At 34.4% G+C, this 18,700-nt stretch overlaps 1 protein-coding gene across 6 annotated transcripts in view; it reads left to right on the plus strand.

Annotated features, from left to right (window-relative positions):
• RPGRIP1L (RPGRIP1 like) overlaps positions 1-18,700 on the plus strand; it is a 94,362-nt gene that overhangs the window by 19,386 nt on the left and 56,276 nt on the right. For all 6 annotated transcript variants that reach the window (XM_027619641.2, XM_027619646.2, XM_027619645.2 and 3 more), the window contains exons 7-12: positions 3,399-3,504; positions 5,827-5,973; positions 7,227-7,300; positions 13,039-13,178; positions 18,147-18,253; positions 18,559-18,609. In XM_027619641.2, coding sequence (XP_027475442.1) covers positions 3,399-3,504; positions 5,827-5,973; positions 7,227-7,300; positions 13,039-13,178; positions 18,147-18,253; positions 18,559-18,609 — 625 coding nt within the window. The remainder of the gene's footprint in view (positions 1-3,398; positions 3,505-5,826; positions 5,974-7,226; positions 7,301-13,038; positions 13,179-18,146; positions 18,254-18,558; positions 18,610-18,700) is intronic.

Consider the following 18,700-nt stretch of genomic DNA (forward strand, 5'->3'; position numbering starts at 1 on the left):
TGTATTCTACAGTCTTCTCTTCTAAATGGTGTTGAATACTACATTATAACATTTTTGTCTCAAAAAATGGAAAGGCTTTCTTGAGCATTCATAAACTCTACTGGAACAAAGAGTAAAATGGTGATGGGCGCTGGGGGAGGCGGGTAGTGTGAGAGAGTTATATGCCTGGGGAATGAAGTATAAGAATCTTTCACTGGAGGAAAGATTTTTGCTTCTCAAGATTTCATATTAGACTATACATTACATAGCTCCACTGAAAGTTTTTCCTTCTCCTGTGTATCTGAGGTTTTAAGTTTCTGGATTTATTATGGCACCCAGTAGCAAAGCTGGAGTCAAGTGTTTTCAAGCCTTCCATTAGAAATTCCTTTTTCAGAGTTTTTTGCTTGACTGTTTCCAATTATATGAGGGAAACTTGGCACATAGGTTGTTGAACTGGATTACTTTTTTCAACATAAAATCTAATTTATTTCAGTTTGTTTTTAATCTAGAGATGGGCCAACAACTCTTCCAATAGTTTTAGAAGATTTGATCATAATTCTAAATAATATGTCTATAAAAAAAAAAACAAGAAAAAGAAAAGAAACCACATTTTCCAACTTACTTGTCCAAGGTTTTTTGCAAAATCCTTGTTGAAAAATTTGAGAAATTTATTTTTACAAAGCACATAATTAGACTGCTTGATATCTGTTTGCAGATCATTTCACCATGTGTAATGCAGCATGTATGAATTGTTGCATGACTGTCAGAGTTCATCTGAATGCTTTTACCATGGATTGTTCTTTCTGTTAGAACATCATCATCCTGAAAATTTGATGTTCCCATCACCGTGCATGAAAGAGAGCAAGAAAGCATGATTTGGTGGTCACTTAAAACACTGCTTAGAAAATTATAAAAAAGGAAACCAACCTGAGGCCCTCCTCCTAGTGCACAGAGGTCTAGGACAAGCCTCTAAGCACCAACTCTAGCCCCCTCTTGCCTCCATCATCCTCACATTCTTTGTCAGCTTTTTGTGACATTCCTTTCCCTCTTTTCCCTCTCAATCAACCCTTATTTTTTTTTTATCATATTTCATCTATGAAGAATGTTGAGTCGTTTGTCAGGTTTGAGACGATTTTCCATTGTACACCTTCCTAAAGGCCAGACCACATTTACCACTTTGTTGATTTTGATCTTTTATGTCAGCACTTTCAGCTGAACAGCCGGCCATCCTTTCCTTCCCACCATTACCTTCTAAAAGTATCTAACTATAGGGGCACCTGGGTGGCTCTTGGTTTTGGCTCAGGTTGTGATCTCAGGGTTGTGAGACTGAGCCCTTCGTCGGGCTCCACGCTTAGCTCTGAGTCGGCTTCAGATTCTCTCTCCCTTTGCCCCTCCCGCTTGTGTGCTCTTTCTCTCTCACTCGCTCTCTCAAATCTTTTTTTAAAAATACCAAATCATAATAATGACTCTTACAGATGAAGCTCCTGAAGACACTTGAAAATAATCATTAAAGACTTAGAGGTGTTGCATTATCCCAGATTAGGTATACTCCCAAGCAAACTGACTTTTTATTTAAAGGACCACATTATTTTTGTTGTTCTCTAACTGCTACTGAAGTTGTATTTGTACCCACCTGTTGTGCATTATTAGCATAAAATACTAAGTCACTTTTGTTGGCATTTTGAAAAGTTTAATCTTCAAGGAGTTTGGGAAAATATTCAGGAAAACATCCACCAGTTAAACCACACTGAAAAGTTTTTGAAAGATGCTTACCAGCCTTCGCCTAACAAAGAAAATTCAAAATTAGAACCTCTTATTTCTATGACCCTGTGTGGCTGAATTGATTATTGGGGCTTAATTCTTTGTTAATATATTAAGTAATTATTACCCAAATATATATATATGCATATATATACATGTATCTTCTTGAAAATATTAAAATACTTAAAAACAAGAAGAATAAAATGTCAGAGACAACTGAAAATATAAGAAAAGACTTGAAATTATTTGAATAGCATTCTGTCCTTCCATGTCAATAACTGTCACCATTGAGTGGTCAAGCCAAGTAATTCTGGGGAAAGCAGATTAAGTTATATTTTGACAACTAATTATGAAAAAGTGAATATCTTCTTTATTAGACTTATGTAAAATATATTTTCCCTTCATACTGTAATTTTTTTTAGTGAGTAAAGAGCATGTTGTGGGGAGGAATAGTGAGTGTACTGCTGAATGTGTGCTCAGAACTACTAGATAACGTGTTTTAGACACATAATTATTTTAACATTGTGTTAAGACTGTATCCTGGGTAAGATCCAGGTTCTTGGACTTGTTTATCTTCTGTGTGAGGACGACTAACTGTCCGATGCCAAAATACAATGAACTTTCAAATATCAAAGAGGAAAATTAAGTATTTCAAGTCCTCAGCTGGTTTACAGATGTGTGAGCTTTGTAGTCCATTTTCTGGTTCCAGTAGGGCATTGTGACAATTTTTCCAATATGTGTATACTAGATAAGTTTTGGAAGTAAAATTACTTACTTTAAATCCTGAAATACGTTTCTGAATTTAAAATGTTTAGGTTTATTTTTTTAAAGAAATGAAGTCTAAAACTGAGCTTCACAATTTTTAAAATACTTATGAATGTAAAACGTATGAAATTAAGGAGCCTTTCTCTTTTGGGAAAGTAAATGTCTTTTGAAAACGGGTATTCATTTAGATCCATGATTAACCTTTAACAAGATCTTCCTGTTAAATTCTACATTTGCTTTAATCTCAGTAGGAAAAATACAAACTAGTATTGCAGCATATAGAGTTTCTATATACCCTGTGGACGTTAAATGATCTCTTACAGCTAAAGGCACATCTGCAACATATTTAAATGCCAGCTTTGGGCATTATTAGTATAAAATGCTAAGTCACTTTTTTGGGAAATATTTTGAAAAGTTGAAACTCCAGGAGGAAACTCCAATAAATGGTAATCTTATGATACCATTTGTTTCAAGGGAGTGGTAGGAAGATGAGTGGCTTTCATATTTTTCTCTTAGGGAAAAATAGTGTGATCGTCCTCCTTAAAATAAGTGTGAAGTTTGGGGGGTGGGAGGATTGCTGTGCTATGGACTGATGTCCTTTTGCACCATCTTTCAGGATGCTGTGAAAGGGTTTTAAGTGCTTATTATCAGTTGTGGTAGAGGTGACACAGGTCCTCACATTTGAGTCTCCCTTCAAACTCTGAGAGTCTATGAGTATAAAAGTTAAAGAACAATGATTGGTTGTTTTAAATAATAAATCTACCCTAAGTGTATAATAAACTAAAAACCTAGGTAACGTTTCAATGAAAAATTGTGATTCAACCACAGATTTTTTTCTTTTGCCTTGCATTTTTTTTACTCTGTCTCTCTTTTTCTTAAATACACTGTTGAAGGTCAAACATTCGGGACAATGTAGAAATGATTAAGCTTCATAAACAACTAGTGGAGAAAAGCAATGCTCTTTCAGTAATGGAAGGAAAATTTATTCAGCTTCAAGAGGTACTGTGATCATTTATTTTATTATGGTGATACATAAATACAAAGTTATCTATGTGTACACAAAGTGTATACATAGGTACACTATCAAAGATAGTGTTTCAGTTGTATTTTTTAAATAGAATGGTAGTAACACTAAAAAGTTATTTTTAAAGATGCTCTTTTTCTTAAATGTGTATGATTTCACTTTATATATTACTTGTAATTTATAACTTAATGACTAAAGAAATAACTGGACTTTTCATAAATATCTGTGTCATCTCAAAATAAAACATATTTATCATATATTATCTCATGCCAAGAAAATGTATTTTTAACTCCTTTTATCCGAATTCATATGGGCACATAGCACTGAAGGGTTAGATGTCTTTCCATCTATCTTCAGTTATAAGCATTTATGAGATATCCAAGATAGATCAAGTTAAAAATACGAGTAATCAGGGGCGCCTGGGTGGCTCAGCCGTTAAGCGTCTGCCTTCCGCTCAGGTCATGATCCCAGGGTCCTGGGATCGAGCCCCACATCGGGCTCCCTGCTCGGCAGGAAGCCTGCTTCTCCCTCCTCCACTCCCTCTGCTTGTGTTCCCTCTCTCTCTGTCTCTGTCTCTGTCCAATGAATAAATAAAATCTTTTAAAAAAAAAATACGAGTAATCAGGTTTTGTTCAATGTTTCTTTGATGTGTTTTGTTTTGTCACTATCTATTATCACAAAATATTTGAGTACCCATCATGTCAACTATCAGGGTACTTTTTTAAATCTTGACCATTCAGGTTGACAATACTTGGGACTCTTCATCCTGGCTGCCTTAGGACTGTGGCCCCACAGGAATGTGCCATCAGAAGATGCCTATTTATTGGCACTGCATAATTAACATAAGTTCTGGAATTAATGAACTCCAAATCATTCCAGATGAGCAGAATTCATATTAAGCAGTACTTTCTTTGAAGTACTGAGACAAGGAAAGCAGTAAATTGATGGAAAGCATAGGGTCTTCTGAAACCTAAATTTACTATTGAATTAGATAAATATTTTTAAAATGTATTCTGGTTAGTATTCCCCCCCCAATTAAATGTGAAGTAATAACTGCCTTCCATATAAATGTGAGAGTTTATGAAAGAGAGAAGAGGAATTGGAGAATGGAGATAATAGCACTGTCTGCCTAGAGATAAAAGAGGGAGATTAAGAAAACATGGAGCTGAGGGCCATTTCTAACATGGGGAATTAGGAAAGGAAATAAAAAGTGAGCTTACCTTCTCTTGTCACTTTGACCATTTTGGCTTCCATTTAACAGTGCTGCCAGGTATTTGTTCAAAGACCTTGTTAGGTCAGGTGTCTGCCATGACACAGGTTCCTCTCTGAGGGATTGATATTGGGTAAAGATTTGAGAGGTTCAGACCAACAGCTTCAATGAATGAGGTAGGAAGCCCAGGAAAAGCTGGTTAAAGATAGCGTGCTATGATAATACCAAGATTAACAAAAATTGGACTCAAGTTACTCAATAGCCATGTTTCCTTTAAGTGATTGGAGAACTTCAGTAGAACATAAGTGATACTAATTAGCAGATGAGCCATTACATGTTATGGTTGTATGGTCTCTGTGAAAAGACTTCAGTATGATCATCTTTTTATCTATTAAAAAAAGCATGAGGCATTTAAGAACATACATTTGAATTCAAAACATATTCATAAATGCCATTTTAAAAATTAAGAAATTGGGATGTCTGGCTGGGTGGGTCAGAGTGGTGAGTTCAGGCCCCACGTTGGGCATAGAGATTACTTAAAAATAAATAAATGAAAATAAAAATCTGTTGTAAAAAATTAAGAAGACTTCAGTAACTATTTTACTGCATTGAAAATTTCAACCTAATTGTATTAAAACAACCTTCTGTTAGGCTGTTTATGTGCTGTGGTGACAAATCCTTTCAAGTTTGATTATCTATGGTCAACATTTATTTTGACCCATGTGGCAGCATTTTTAGACAGCATGTCCAACCACTGTAACCACAGCAGAAAGAAAAAAAAAAATTGCTAAAACTAATTTACTCACTGGTCACTAATGAACCAGTCAAAAACTAGGAGGAAATAAAATAAAGGACAAAAAGTTTGCATTATGTGACTCTGTGCTAAGAAAACTCTATATTTTTTTTCCCCTAATGATACACTTGGGTCAAGAGTGTCTCCATGGACAAGTAGCACATATACATTGTGAGGTGAAGAACGAATTGTCTAATGTGCGCTTTAGAAGTAAATTCACTTATAAAATTGTAATCACTTATTTAACGCAGAATCCAAAATTAATTTCAAAAAGATTTTCTTTTTGTTTTTTAGAAGCAAAGAAGTCTCCGGATCAGCCATGATGCCTTGATGGCAAATGGGGATGAACTAAATAGGCAGCTCAAGGAGCAGCGTTTAAAATGCTGCAGTCTTGAGAAACAGTTACATTCCATGACATTTTCTGAAAGAAGAATAGAAGAGGTAAGCTCCGAAAAATTTATTAGCCGTTCCTTGCGTTCAAACTTCTCTGTCACTGTTTCAAAAAAGTAAAATAGAGACATTCCAAAAAAGTTCCTAAACTTCATGCCAACTCAGTGCCTAAAAATATTTACAAATGTGCTGATAACCACTGTTTACCTAAAGGATTGACTCTTGAGGAAAAAGAACACACAACATTTTGCAACTTACTGTGGAACCTAACTTTCTCAGCCTTAACATCCGATTAGCCATTTGAGATACCAAGACCACGTTAGACGAATACACATCTGTTTCTGAAGAGAAGTATATTGTGTTCTGCAACTTCAGCAGTTCTGTGAAATTATTTCCTTTCTTTTCTAGGAAGTTGTTTGGAAACTCATCTCTCTATTAGTGTTGTTACTCGTGCCTTCCAGCTAGCACAGTCTCTTTCTGTCGTCTTTTAAACTTGTTCTTAAAGAGCATGGTAATGAAATAAGATGCCTACATTCTGTTCTGATCTTTAGAGAATCCTTACTGTGTCTCAAACTAGCATCAAAAGGGAATTATGAACATGGAAATGAATTTTAAGAATAATGACCCACGGGAAAAGGTTGTAACTACAAAATATACTGGTGAATAAAACTTAAACATGAATGCTAGGAATAAATACATAAAGCTACATTTTAGCCATAAAGCTATGATGTTTATCCTGAGTTTATTTCTAAAAATATTCTTTAGGATAAAACAAGGTATACGATTTTATTTATTCATTCATTTATTTAGAAGATGTGCTACTGGATCTTTGTAAATTCCAGGTAACGTAAGAAATTTTGTCTTCAGAGTGAATTGTGATTGACACAATTTGTTTGAACCACGAACCAAAAGAAAAGTTAATCCTTTTATTTTTTATGGGCCAATTGAAAATTAATACAAAATGAATATAATGATGGAATTCATCAGGGGGGAAAGTAAAAAATACTATGTTTCCCAGACTTCACAGCAAACTTTTAACACATTCTTTATTGAGTTTTGGCACATGTCACCATAAAGCAATGCATACGTTTCTACTAAATTAAAACAGAAATATTAATTTCATGTTTACTTAACAACTTGGAAAAAAATCAATACTAAATTAAATACAGACAATAAAAGTTGACTAGTTAGCAGCTGCAATCTAGAAGTCAAGACTAAAACATCTTAGCCTCCTCTCATGTTATTTTACCCCCATGTGATTTTATTCGATAATCACCTAATGTGTCATTTTCTTTTCATTTTAGCTGCAGGATAGAATTAATGATTTAGAAAAGGAACGGGAACTTTTAAAGGAAAACTATGATAAACTTTATAACAGGTAAATCATGATTACATGTGTTCTCTCATTCTCTTGTTTGAGATCTTATATATCAAACCAGTGGGTGTCAATATCTAATATTTATTAAAGAATTAGCAATGGATGATTGCAAAAAATATATATGTGTTATAAAAGAAAAATAAGCTTTCTCTAGGCGTTGGTAAGAAGTTCTTTAAGCTGAGCATTAGTCTATTGCTAGAAAACCATATCACTTTGTTGCCAGTAACAATTGCTATTACAATTTATTGAATATAGACGATAAGCGAGCAGGCCCTGTGCTAACTACTCTTTAATACATTATTATAAATTTCTCACAACAACCTGGAAATGTAGGTAATGTAAATGCCCATTTTGCAGGCAATGAAAGTAAAACTGAATTAAGTAACTTGCCTACACTCTTCAAGGTCTCTCCAAGCCCTGCCTGGTCTCTTCCACTGGGCTACCCAGCCTGTTAGCTGAGAGTGATTCTCTTAGTGGAAAACAGAGGTGTCTACTTACAATTGTCTCTGTTCCTTATAAAAAGAATCATAAGTATCTTTATCTCAAGATAAATTTGTTTAAGTTTATTTATATAAATAATCTCTACCCCCAATGTGGGGCTCAAACTCATGACCCTGAGATGAAGAGTCGCACGTACTTCCAAGTAAGGCAGCCAGGCACCCCTCAAGATAAATTTTAAAGAGCTACTTCAGTTTTGTTTTTTAATCTACTTCATAGTGATGGTATTTTAAAAATTAAACCTTTCTGATAACGTTAGAAACAAAATTCTACACCGCAGCTAAGCTTAGTTAAGCGGTTCAGATGTCTATATGTGTGTGTATCTGTGTCTGTGTATACGTGTGTATTTTTAAGTCTTTTCGATATACAACAACTGATAAAGGATAAATACAAATTTACATGAAAGTAAATTTAATATATATATTGGAAGATATACGTTAGAGCTGATATTCAATAGTTGCTTCTACTGATCATATTCTGAAACGTCAGAAAGTAGCCATCTGATGTACAGAGTCACCTCTTTTTAACTGTATGTTTTGGACGTTTTATAAACTAAATTTACATTTTATAAATTAAACAAATCATACCTAAAGAGTGCAGGGTTTGGCTTTTATTGATTTTTACCTTGAAAAGATACCTAGATAATTGTTAGACATCATTCCAGTGGCATGGATCAGCTATGTTGTTTACCTACTACTGTTGATTACCTTTGCCCAGTGGCTCATTATATTAAGAGTTATCAATAGCAGATTCAGACATCAGTTAAAATAATATCTGGGGCTTTCCAGCAAGGATAGGCTGGCTAAAAATCTTTATGTGGGATCCACCTTGGACCCCTTCCAGATCATTTGGCCCTATTTGCTTTGTTCTGGCTTCTTTCTCATCAGCCCCGATTAATTTTACCTAAAGCATTTATTATGCTTCCTGTTTTATATTTTCATTTCTATAGAACGATACAAGGTTTATATTGTTATATATCTAAGTATTTAGTAGTTATGTGTTCGAAACTTCCAAATTTCAGTATGTAGATCATACAACCACTGCATTATAGGGCAGAGAAAATAATGTTATCCCCATATTTTAGAAATGAGGGAACTGAGACTCAAGAAAAATTAAGAAACTTGTGCAGATTCACACAGCATTGCTGAGACTCCAATATAGGACCCAAACCCAATTCTGTTGACTCTAAAACTTGAATTTTTTTTTTCACTGTGCTTCACTATCTCTCTGGTTGTAATTGCATTGGAAAACTGATTCTGTGGAAGGGAAATGTTCATGGAATAATAGAACTACCATACATTCAGAATTTTTTATTGATCTATATTTATCTTCAACATCTTGTAATTTCAAATAATTTAACATGGTCTTAATACAAGAAAATAAGTGCCATTTGGCCATTACTTACACACTTTCTACTTCCCAATTTGGGGATTTACTGAATATAACCTTCTGGGAATAAAAAACATTAAACTTAGCTGGGAATAGTGCATAAATGAAATTTTGAGGGAGACATGTTTTTCTCATGTTTACTTTATCACCATGAAACTTTATCTCTCCATATTAGAAGATGATCTGAGAGTGTAAATCTGACTTTGAAGGGTTTTTTTAATGTTTTATGCTTGAGCTACATTTTTTTCCTGTCACATTAAAAACAGACTTCATTATACTGCTTACACTCGGATTTTGTGTGAGATATATGGAAGTAAATGTGTGTAATGAGTGTCAAAACATTTTGTGCCAAAAATAAACTTAATGTCACTTAAGCACAAAACCCAGCAAGCACACATGATAGGAAATAGAACCATAAAATTCTCTAATACAAATTTTTAATATATAATATGTTTGCAGAAGCAGAGTTGGAGAAGCGTCTACAAAAATCATCATTGTCCTTAAGATTCTTTACAGCTTTTGGGTTTCATGGCACTGTTATTCATCATTGCCAACAACTAGTGCTCATCAAAAACTAAATAAATTTTACTCCCTGTTTGGTTAGTCATAGTGATAGCATGTTTTTTAAAGGAGAGCATTTGTTTGTTATTCAAAATTGGCTAGTTTTCAGGAGAAAAATATGATTTGCAGATTACATTTTCATCTTCCTTTTCCAAATGAAATTTTGAATGTGTTTATTACTTGACATATGACATTAGAGAATCATCTGGTAAGATAAAACCCTCATGTTAGTATTTGGTATGAGCTTGTTTTAATATGCGAGAACATTTTTGATACAATGCCAAGAAATAAGTATAACTTTAAGAAATATTCCATTTAAAAATTCATAATAAACTTTTTGCAGTTAAATCTGTGGGGTCAGAGAGAAACTTTATACTACAATATTATAAAGCTATGTCCCATTTTTAAAGTTAGTATAGTTTTAGGATGGTGTAACTGATGAATACAATAGTCCTTCCACTATAGTATATATGAATAACCTGGAAAACAGCAAAATGTAGGTTTCACCACTTTTGGAACCTCCCTCCCCTGCCTCCCACCACCATCCGATTCAGATTTAGTCAGTTTGAGATAGGATCCAGAGAATCTGTTAGAGGTGATTTTAAAAGGTATTGACTCCCTAAGAGACACTAATCTAATACCTACTTTTAAAAGAGTTGGTCTAGTTTTTGAAGATGGTATTAACCGTTGTAAGAATTGGTTTTTACTATGTAATTAGTAGTCATCTATTATCCAGAATTTAATGGAGCACTGCTGACCACCCATAGACTCTCTGGGCTCCATTTCTGTAAAGTGAGCACCTGTCCCCTGCAATCTTCTAGGAATCATGAAAGCTCATGCGATCAAATAGGAGTACTTTGTGCTTCCCAGAAATCAAACTGAGTACATTTGGAGCATCATTTTCTTTCAGTAAGTGAGATATCCCTATGTAAATACGTATTTAATTTCTATTAGGTCCTAACTAAAGTACCTATGGATTTCTTTGTGGATGACTTAGAGCTTATCCTTCCCTCTCTCTCACGTTAGGTTGCCCTTAGACATTGGAATACATGGAATTTCTTCTGTAAGAAAAAAGGCCTTAAGGTGGAGACGAATTCTTCAGCTCTTATTTTTGTCCGATCATGTTGTTCAGCAGTCCGTATGCTGACCCGTGACCGCCAGTGGCCATGCCAGTGACCACAGGCACCAATGGGCATTCGATTGACATTTTCTCACTTCTGCAACAGAATATAACAATGAAATGTGCACACAGACCAACTGTGATCCCCCCCTCTGTTGTCACTGTAGGCAATATACAAAAACATTTTCATGAATAAAAGGTTCTCAAAGCCTGTTCTCATATGCAGATTTAATCATGTACACAGCCTTTACAAAGAAAATGGAGCCAGATGTGGCTCACCATTTATAGTTACACAGATGGCTCCAAGCATAGAGGAATACAGTAAATTCAAAAGGAATTCCTCATGAAACTCCAGTGGAATGTAATCCTAAATTTAGAGGGAAGATAGCAGTGGACTAAATTCAGATTGACTTATGCTGATTTACACTAGTATTTTGTGGGTTTGGAAAAACCAGGCTGCTAAATTGTTCTTAATTTAAACACATACAGCTTCTGATGTTTCTGCCAGATTAACTGTTGGTGATCTTTTTGCTGGTACTAATGCTATTGGAACACTACTGTTTCCAATTTTTGGCGTCTGATATAATGTATAATTGTGCCTATTTCATCATGCTAATTTTTTTCCCGGGTAGTACATGTTTTTAATAATACAAGACACACAGACACGCGTGTGTGTGTGTGTGTGTGTGTGTGTGTGTGTGTGTGTGTGTGTGTGTGTTTGGTTTACATAATTAGACCAGACACAAAAATTGTATTTCTTCTTTATTTTAAAAAGTGAAAATGTAAAGGAATATTCTTTAATATTTAAAGTACATACTTTGTTTGGATTTCATATAAGTCTAGGTAATTGTACCTCTGATAAAATTAACTTGAAATACTGGTATATAGGTCCATGCATTTCTTAAGATTCCATATGTGAAATGAGAACATCGATAGAAGAAACAGATGTCATATTTAGAGAAACTTTTAGGATTCCATTTATTTTTATGTTCATATTATTTTAAATGCAATAAAAATATTCAAAATGTAAAATAGACACACAATTCTTTCCCTTTGAAAGCTATGCCTCCCAGAAAAGTATCTCTTTTGGAATAAAACCTCGAGACTAGCTGGGAGCAACATTAAGGGCAATTTTCAACAACAGGTTTTTCTTCCATTTACTTCATCAGTACAAAATCAGATTTTATAAATTTTTGTTTCATTTACTGGGTTTAAAATAAGGAGAAGGGTCAAAGCTGCTGATAATTATTCAGTCAAATCAAGCTTCACAGATAATAGTTTTCTGCTGAAATACAGATCAAGATCAGTTTTTCCAAAACCTGGCTATCACCTGGGGAAGCTTTATAAAACTATGAATTCCTGGGCCCCAGGACCTTCATTTTTAAATCTCCCTGAGTGTTTTTAGTGCAACTGGTCTAGCACCAGTGTTCAGTTTATCAGCACTGGCGCAAATGAATGCTGGGATTTCATCACTAGTAGATTATAACGAGAGTTTAAACTGCTGCACTTTGAGGAATAACATTTCTGTCTTCATCCTTCTTACCAGGGTGTTCTCACTGGGTTTTCATCCCAGTCGTGTTACAAGTAAAACTTTGTTCTTAGTCTGTTATTGCTGTTTGTGTTTTAGGACAAAAACTACATTATCACTACTTCTTCACAGCAGAACTACCGTCTCATCATTCAATGTGCTATCATTTCATGGCCAGAATTTTGTGACTGTGTTATTAGCACAGACTCAGTAAAAGTTTCAGATTCTAGCAGTGAAGATCAGGTGGCGAGCCCCTGTTCTCTGTATTAAGAGGGTTTGTATGTGGGAGAGAAGGGTTTTATCCGAAGCCGATGGCTGAGGTTTGGAATTGCGGATTCCTCTGGAGTATGTACAGTATCTAAATTCCTTTACTAGTCCCACAAAAGCTCCACACTGCCAACTTCTCTGACTGTAGAGCTCTAAATTAAGGCCAGTTCCTTTGCTCATCCCACAAACCCTTTCATGTTTCCTAACCGCAGCCTGAGAAAGGCGCCTTGGTTTCAACAGCAGCAGACCAGCATATGTTTACTTAATTCCTAAGACATGATGACAGTGGTCTCTGTACCACTAAAAGCTTTTCTCTCGTATTTTCGGTCGAGGCCGATTTCCAGGCTCTCCTTGCGTGTCACGTGTGTTTTGCAGTGCCTTCAGTGCTGCCCACGAAGAGCAATGGAAGTTCAAGGAACAGCAGCTGAAAGTACAGATCGCTCAACTCGAGACTGCCTTAAAATCTGACCTAACAGACAAAACCGAAATCCTTGACAGATTCAAAACTGAAAGAGGTACACCTAAAACGACTACTGACTTCTTCATTTCAGACATCTGTGTTACTCCTGGTTATTCACCGGCTCAGTCAGCACCGACTGTGGCACCTACTGTTTTGCCAGGCACCTTGCTCCATGTAGGGGACATCGCTTATATTAACAGCCATCCACTTTCATGAGTTTATTGGTCGCTCAAAGTTTCCATTTACTCAGCCTAGCATATACGCCAAAGGAGTTATTTCTTCACCAGAGATACTTTTATTCAGGTTGCCTTTCATTTGTTTTGTTTTGTTTTGTTTTCCTAAATGTCAAGCCTTGCTGTATTCAGCAGTTGACAAGCATTTATTGAGCCACCAGTATGTGCTAGGCACTGTTCGAAGTTCTGGGGGACACAGCAAGGAGTAAAACAAAGGCCTTGCCCTCATGCAACATAAATTCAATAGGGAGAAACTGCCAATAATTAAATAAATGTGCAACATGTCAGGTGGCGGCAAGTGCAGTGGGAATAAAAACAAAGCAGCATAAGATGACAGAGGAGCAGAAGTAGTTTCTTGCTAGTTTTGGTAGGTCGAACAGGGAAGATCTCTGTGATAATTAGATGTCTAAATCTACTCCGTGACAGTGAACTTAAATACCAGGCAGACTTGTCAAGATGTCCCTGCTAAAATAATAATCATTAATAAGTTTCATATGCGACTCACAGATCTCACCCTTCTCATCTCATGGAAATAAAATATAATTAAAGTAGATGTCTGATTTACTAGATTATACACACAAACGCACAACAGGGGAATTGAATTATTTGTTTCAAACGTTGTATCTGTTGCTCATCCACTACATAAACCAAGTGATGTGATAATAAGGTTGCTTCTTTTGAACATTTGCGATTCTGTTGCATGAGAGCATTTCAAAGTTTAATGCAGGCTCAGTTAAAAAAATAAAAATTACATACCTAGTCGGTACTCTATATATTGATTTAGATCACAGTGCCATATTTTATTAACTATAAGAGAGATTTTTTTTTTTCCCATTTTGACATCTCTGAAGTTGGGATGCATCTTGTAATTGATAACATTTTAAAATTATGGTCTGACCTTTTTTAATATTTTAAGAAGTCTGAAATCGATGTACTCTTAATTTCGGTGAAACACACACATGCGGCATTTATTTACCAAGTGATTGAATTTTGTGAAAAATTATTTATGAATTTTTCTTGGGAATATTGTGAGTAGAATAAGATGATGACATGGTTTGTGACTGTGTGGGTATTTAAAAGTTTTGATGTCAAAGATATATAGTTCCTGACTTTAATGTGATACTTAACAGAGTGCTTTTGTTTAGTAGTTGCTCAGTAAATCCTTGTTGACTGAAGGAAGCAGAAGCTCTCTATATTCCCTCTCTGTTTTCCAAAGACAAATATAAACTCATTCTTAAAGGAAGAGAAATGAAAAAAAACCTCTCTTATTTCTGTGCTTTCTGTATTTCCCTAAATATTAAAAATTCTAAAACTCTTTATCTCTAAACATCTGAATTGGTCTCTCGAAAGAAACTCTTAAGGGGATAGAATCTTGGTGATCTTTTTTTTTTAAACCTATCTGTTGTTGTTGAATTAATTCCAAAGCTGCTTTTAAATGATTAAAACTACAGTTGCTAAGTTATTTTAATCCACCATTAATCCATTCCTCATCTTTTTTTACTAGTTTTTATGTCTTTTTAGGATTTTTTGAGTGATTAAAAATAATTCATGTATAACCATTAAAAAAAGTTCAGTAAACAAAAAAATAACTTTCTAAAAGTCACTCAATCACACAACCACAAGATAATCACTATTAATATTTTTATGTGTGTCCTTCCAGAGTTGTTTCTATATGCACAGACACTGTTTTATAATGTGCTTTTTTATTTACTCTATTATGAAATCGTTCCTCAGTATAAATGTAAATCCACATCATTATCATTTATAATGGCTGTCATAGATTTCCATGTGAGGATGTACCAAAGATTGTTTAACAATCTTCTGTGGATGAATTTTTAAATAGCTTCCATTTTTTTAAGTATCATAAACATCTTTCTACACAAATCTTTACACATTTATTCATTGGTTTTGTTAAGAAAAATTGCTAGAACTGAATCTTTTTAATACAATTGTTATTTTAGTTATTTTGCTTGACTACCTGAAATGTATAGATCTAATGATTTAGGTTTGGGGGTTTTTTGTGAAAATGTTACAATAGATTATAAGAAAAATATTACAGCCTTGAACCATTTTTTCCAGGGAAATACTAAACAAAAAGAATTGAAATGATTTATATAAGGAAGTCTTTTAATATTTAGAAAGTTCCTTTTTGTATTACAGATTTTGAAATTGTTTCATTTTACTTTGAAGTCTCTTCACACATTTACCTTTTCATGTATCAAGTGTTCCTTGCCAGAAGATGTTTCCTTGGGTTCTTAGAGTCATTCATCTAACTGGCAAATTATTTTTAGAGAATACTCACCTCTTTATTCAAGGTACAAATTAGTTTCAGATTGTGTGAATATGTGGGGGAAGGATATGTAAATGCAGTTTGCATTTGGTTAATGCTTAAATTAACTGCATGTGTTTAAAGGCCCTGCTTTTGAAAGTTCCTTTCTATCTTTAGCTGAAATGCATAATTCAGCATAATGCATATGGTTATATTGATCACAGCTGAAGATATTAGCACAAAGGAGCTCTGAAAATTGTTTAGTTGAATTGTTCTCTGCACTCTGCTTATTAATGGTGTGCTTGAAGAACATAATTTTGAAAGAGTAAAATGTTATCTCATTTGAATAAAATGCTGTTTAGCTTAACCTGCTTTTTGTGAAATCATAAGGTAAAGAGGTTATTTTTCATCTTGTACAGGATGCTTTGATTTTTTCATATTATAATTCAGCAAGTCTATCTCTTCTTTGAACTACAACATCTCCGTGCTTTTTAAAGAGCCAGAAGTTCTATCCCCAATAAACAGTTTGAGAAAGGAAAAATGTTGTGGATAATTCTACATAAAATTTAGTAGAGAGAAAGGTACTGGTGTTTAGTAATGTCGTCTTCCACTAATAAGTTATTTTCTCACTATTAACACCCTAGTTTTAAAAAGATTAGTGAAACGGGGACATTGTTGTGGAAACAGAAACCAGCAAAGGAAGAAACATTTGAATAAGTTTATTTATACCTACTAGCATATCATTCTTAGGACCCTGCTCTGAAATGTTGAAAGAATAGAAAAACTAGAGCATAAAACTAGAAATCAAAATACACTCTGTCTGGATGAAGGTGGAATAATCATGTCCTTTACCCTTTACCTCATTCTCAAAACCCATAACACTTCTTGCAGGCCAGAGAAGGAAATTATATCATCCTCAAGACCCTTGGTTTTACATTTTTCTTACTGTATTTACCTTCTTTCTGTTACCTAACCATTCCTATCTACATTTTTTTGAACCTCATAAAATAAAGCATTCTGCATTCTTATTCTACTCTGTAACCGAAAAAGTTGTTTATCTCCTCTACAAATTCATATTTATTATTAATCCTAATTTTTAGTTTAAAGACAGGTATTTGACCCTTACCTTCAAAATTTCCAAATACTGTTCTCATTTGGAAACTCTCTCATTTAGGTCACTGAGTATTAGCAATTTATCCTCTAGTATAACCTTTTAACCTTTAATCAATAAGATAAAAAACGTTTATATATTTGATATTAAAATGTCTCTGCGTGCCCCAGAGTCACAGTGTTTTTCCTTTTTAGTTTGCCAGGAAATATGTGACATTAAAAATATCCAAATTTAGTCCCTTTCTTCTTAATTGTGTAATTTACGATTTTCACTTACATGTAGCATTTCTAGCTGAGGAACACAAAGCATTATAAAAGTCAAAAATGTATTTTTGTATAAAATGCATTCAGTGTGCAAATGTATTCATGTAAGGAATTCTTGGCAAGTGTGTTGACTTGCTTTTTTTTAAGAAATGGAAACAAAAATGTACAACTTGAATTGAGGACTTTTGATAAACACAAATCTGTGAAAATAGGATGAGATTAGTGGAGACACTTTGGATGACATGGTTTAGAGTTAGGCTACAGGGAGCCAAAAAGGATGCTTGACCCCCACAATGAACTCTGTTGAAGAGTACGCTTAAGAACATGAGACTAAAGAATAGATTTGGTAGCTAGCTTTTTTTTTTTCTATTAAGTTAAGCATTATGTGTAATGCAGGGAGCAAAAAATTAGTCTCTTTATGGATTTACTGTCTCCTGTAGCTCTACCCTGTGCTGTTGCTTGTGGGTTCAGGCAAATGAGTGCCTGGGCGAACGTAACCTATCTCTACTCCTTAACAAGAGCTCTGGGTCCATGTCCTACCAATTAACAGCACGAACTCAATGAATAAAGAGCACACATGAATTATTACTGAGGCTACCATGCGCACTGGCTGAGAATCCATTTCTCCTATCTTAACAGATTTGTTCAAAGTGGGGTTGATTAAAATTATGGGTTTAGTTATTACCAGAGAAATTATGTTGTTTTGATAAAAAGACTTTATGCTAAATTGGGAAAAGAAAACTTAAGGAAGTCAATTAAAACACGAAAAGACAAAAACAATTTTTTTTGCATGCCTTTCAGGACCCTTAATAAGTAAGTAAAAATCATAGATTTAGAAACATATTTTCTTAGGTATTTAGATAGAATGTTCCTTTGAAGTCCCAGAGGCCACAATTTCCTTATATTAATGCTGTGAACTTAAGTCTTCAGTTTTTGATAAGCAACTGGATCATATGGTAGACACATGATAGTGTTCATTTGTTCCTCATTCTCTCACTGGCTTTGTCTAGGTGCTAGCACAATTTCCTCTCTGACCAGAGCAATACTAGTTCGAGCTTGGTGTGTATCAGGAATTAAATTAATTTTAAATGCGTTCTTATGCCTCATGCTCTCTTACCTTTCTAATTGTATCAACTTTATTTTTAAGACCAAAATGAGAAACTCATTCAAGAAAACAGAGAACTACAGTTACAGTATTTGGAACAAAAGCAGCAACTTGATGACCTTAAACACCGCCTGAAGTTTTACAACCAGGTGAACTATTTTCTTATTTAGGAAATAAATGCCAAATTTTTATCTCAATATTTTATGCCCAGAGGAAACTATGCTGCAAAGCAAAAGAGTACAAATGTATTACTTAGTTTCTTAATTCATGGTTATTAAGCAGTTTACACTTCAGGGGGAGATTCTGAATAGTTGGGATGTTTCATATACTTAGTTTCTTAATTCATGGTATCAGGCAGTTTATGCTCCGTGAGGATAATCTGCATAGTTGGAATGTCTCTTGTACTTTCCATTAATATCTCATTGTGAGCTTTTACTTACTCTGTCTTTTGCAGGAGAGTGATATTAATGCTGATGAATTGAGTGAAGCTCTCCTGCTTATAAAGGTAACTTTCTGAACTTCACCATGAATTTCATGTCTACATATAACTATTTCAGCATAATGATGACCCTTGTCTGTAACCCTTATACTTGGAG

The sequence above is a fragment of the Zalophus californianus genome, chromosome 17 (assembly GCF_009762305.2).
Source record: "Zalophus californianus isolate mZalCal1 chromosome 17, mZalCal1.pri.v2, whole genome shotgun sequence".
In the NCBI taxonomy this organism is placed as follows: Eukaryota; Metazoa; Chordata; class Mammalia; order Carnivora; family Otariidae; genus Zalophus; species Zalophus californianus.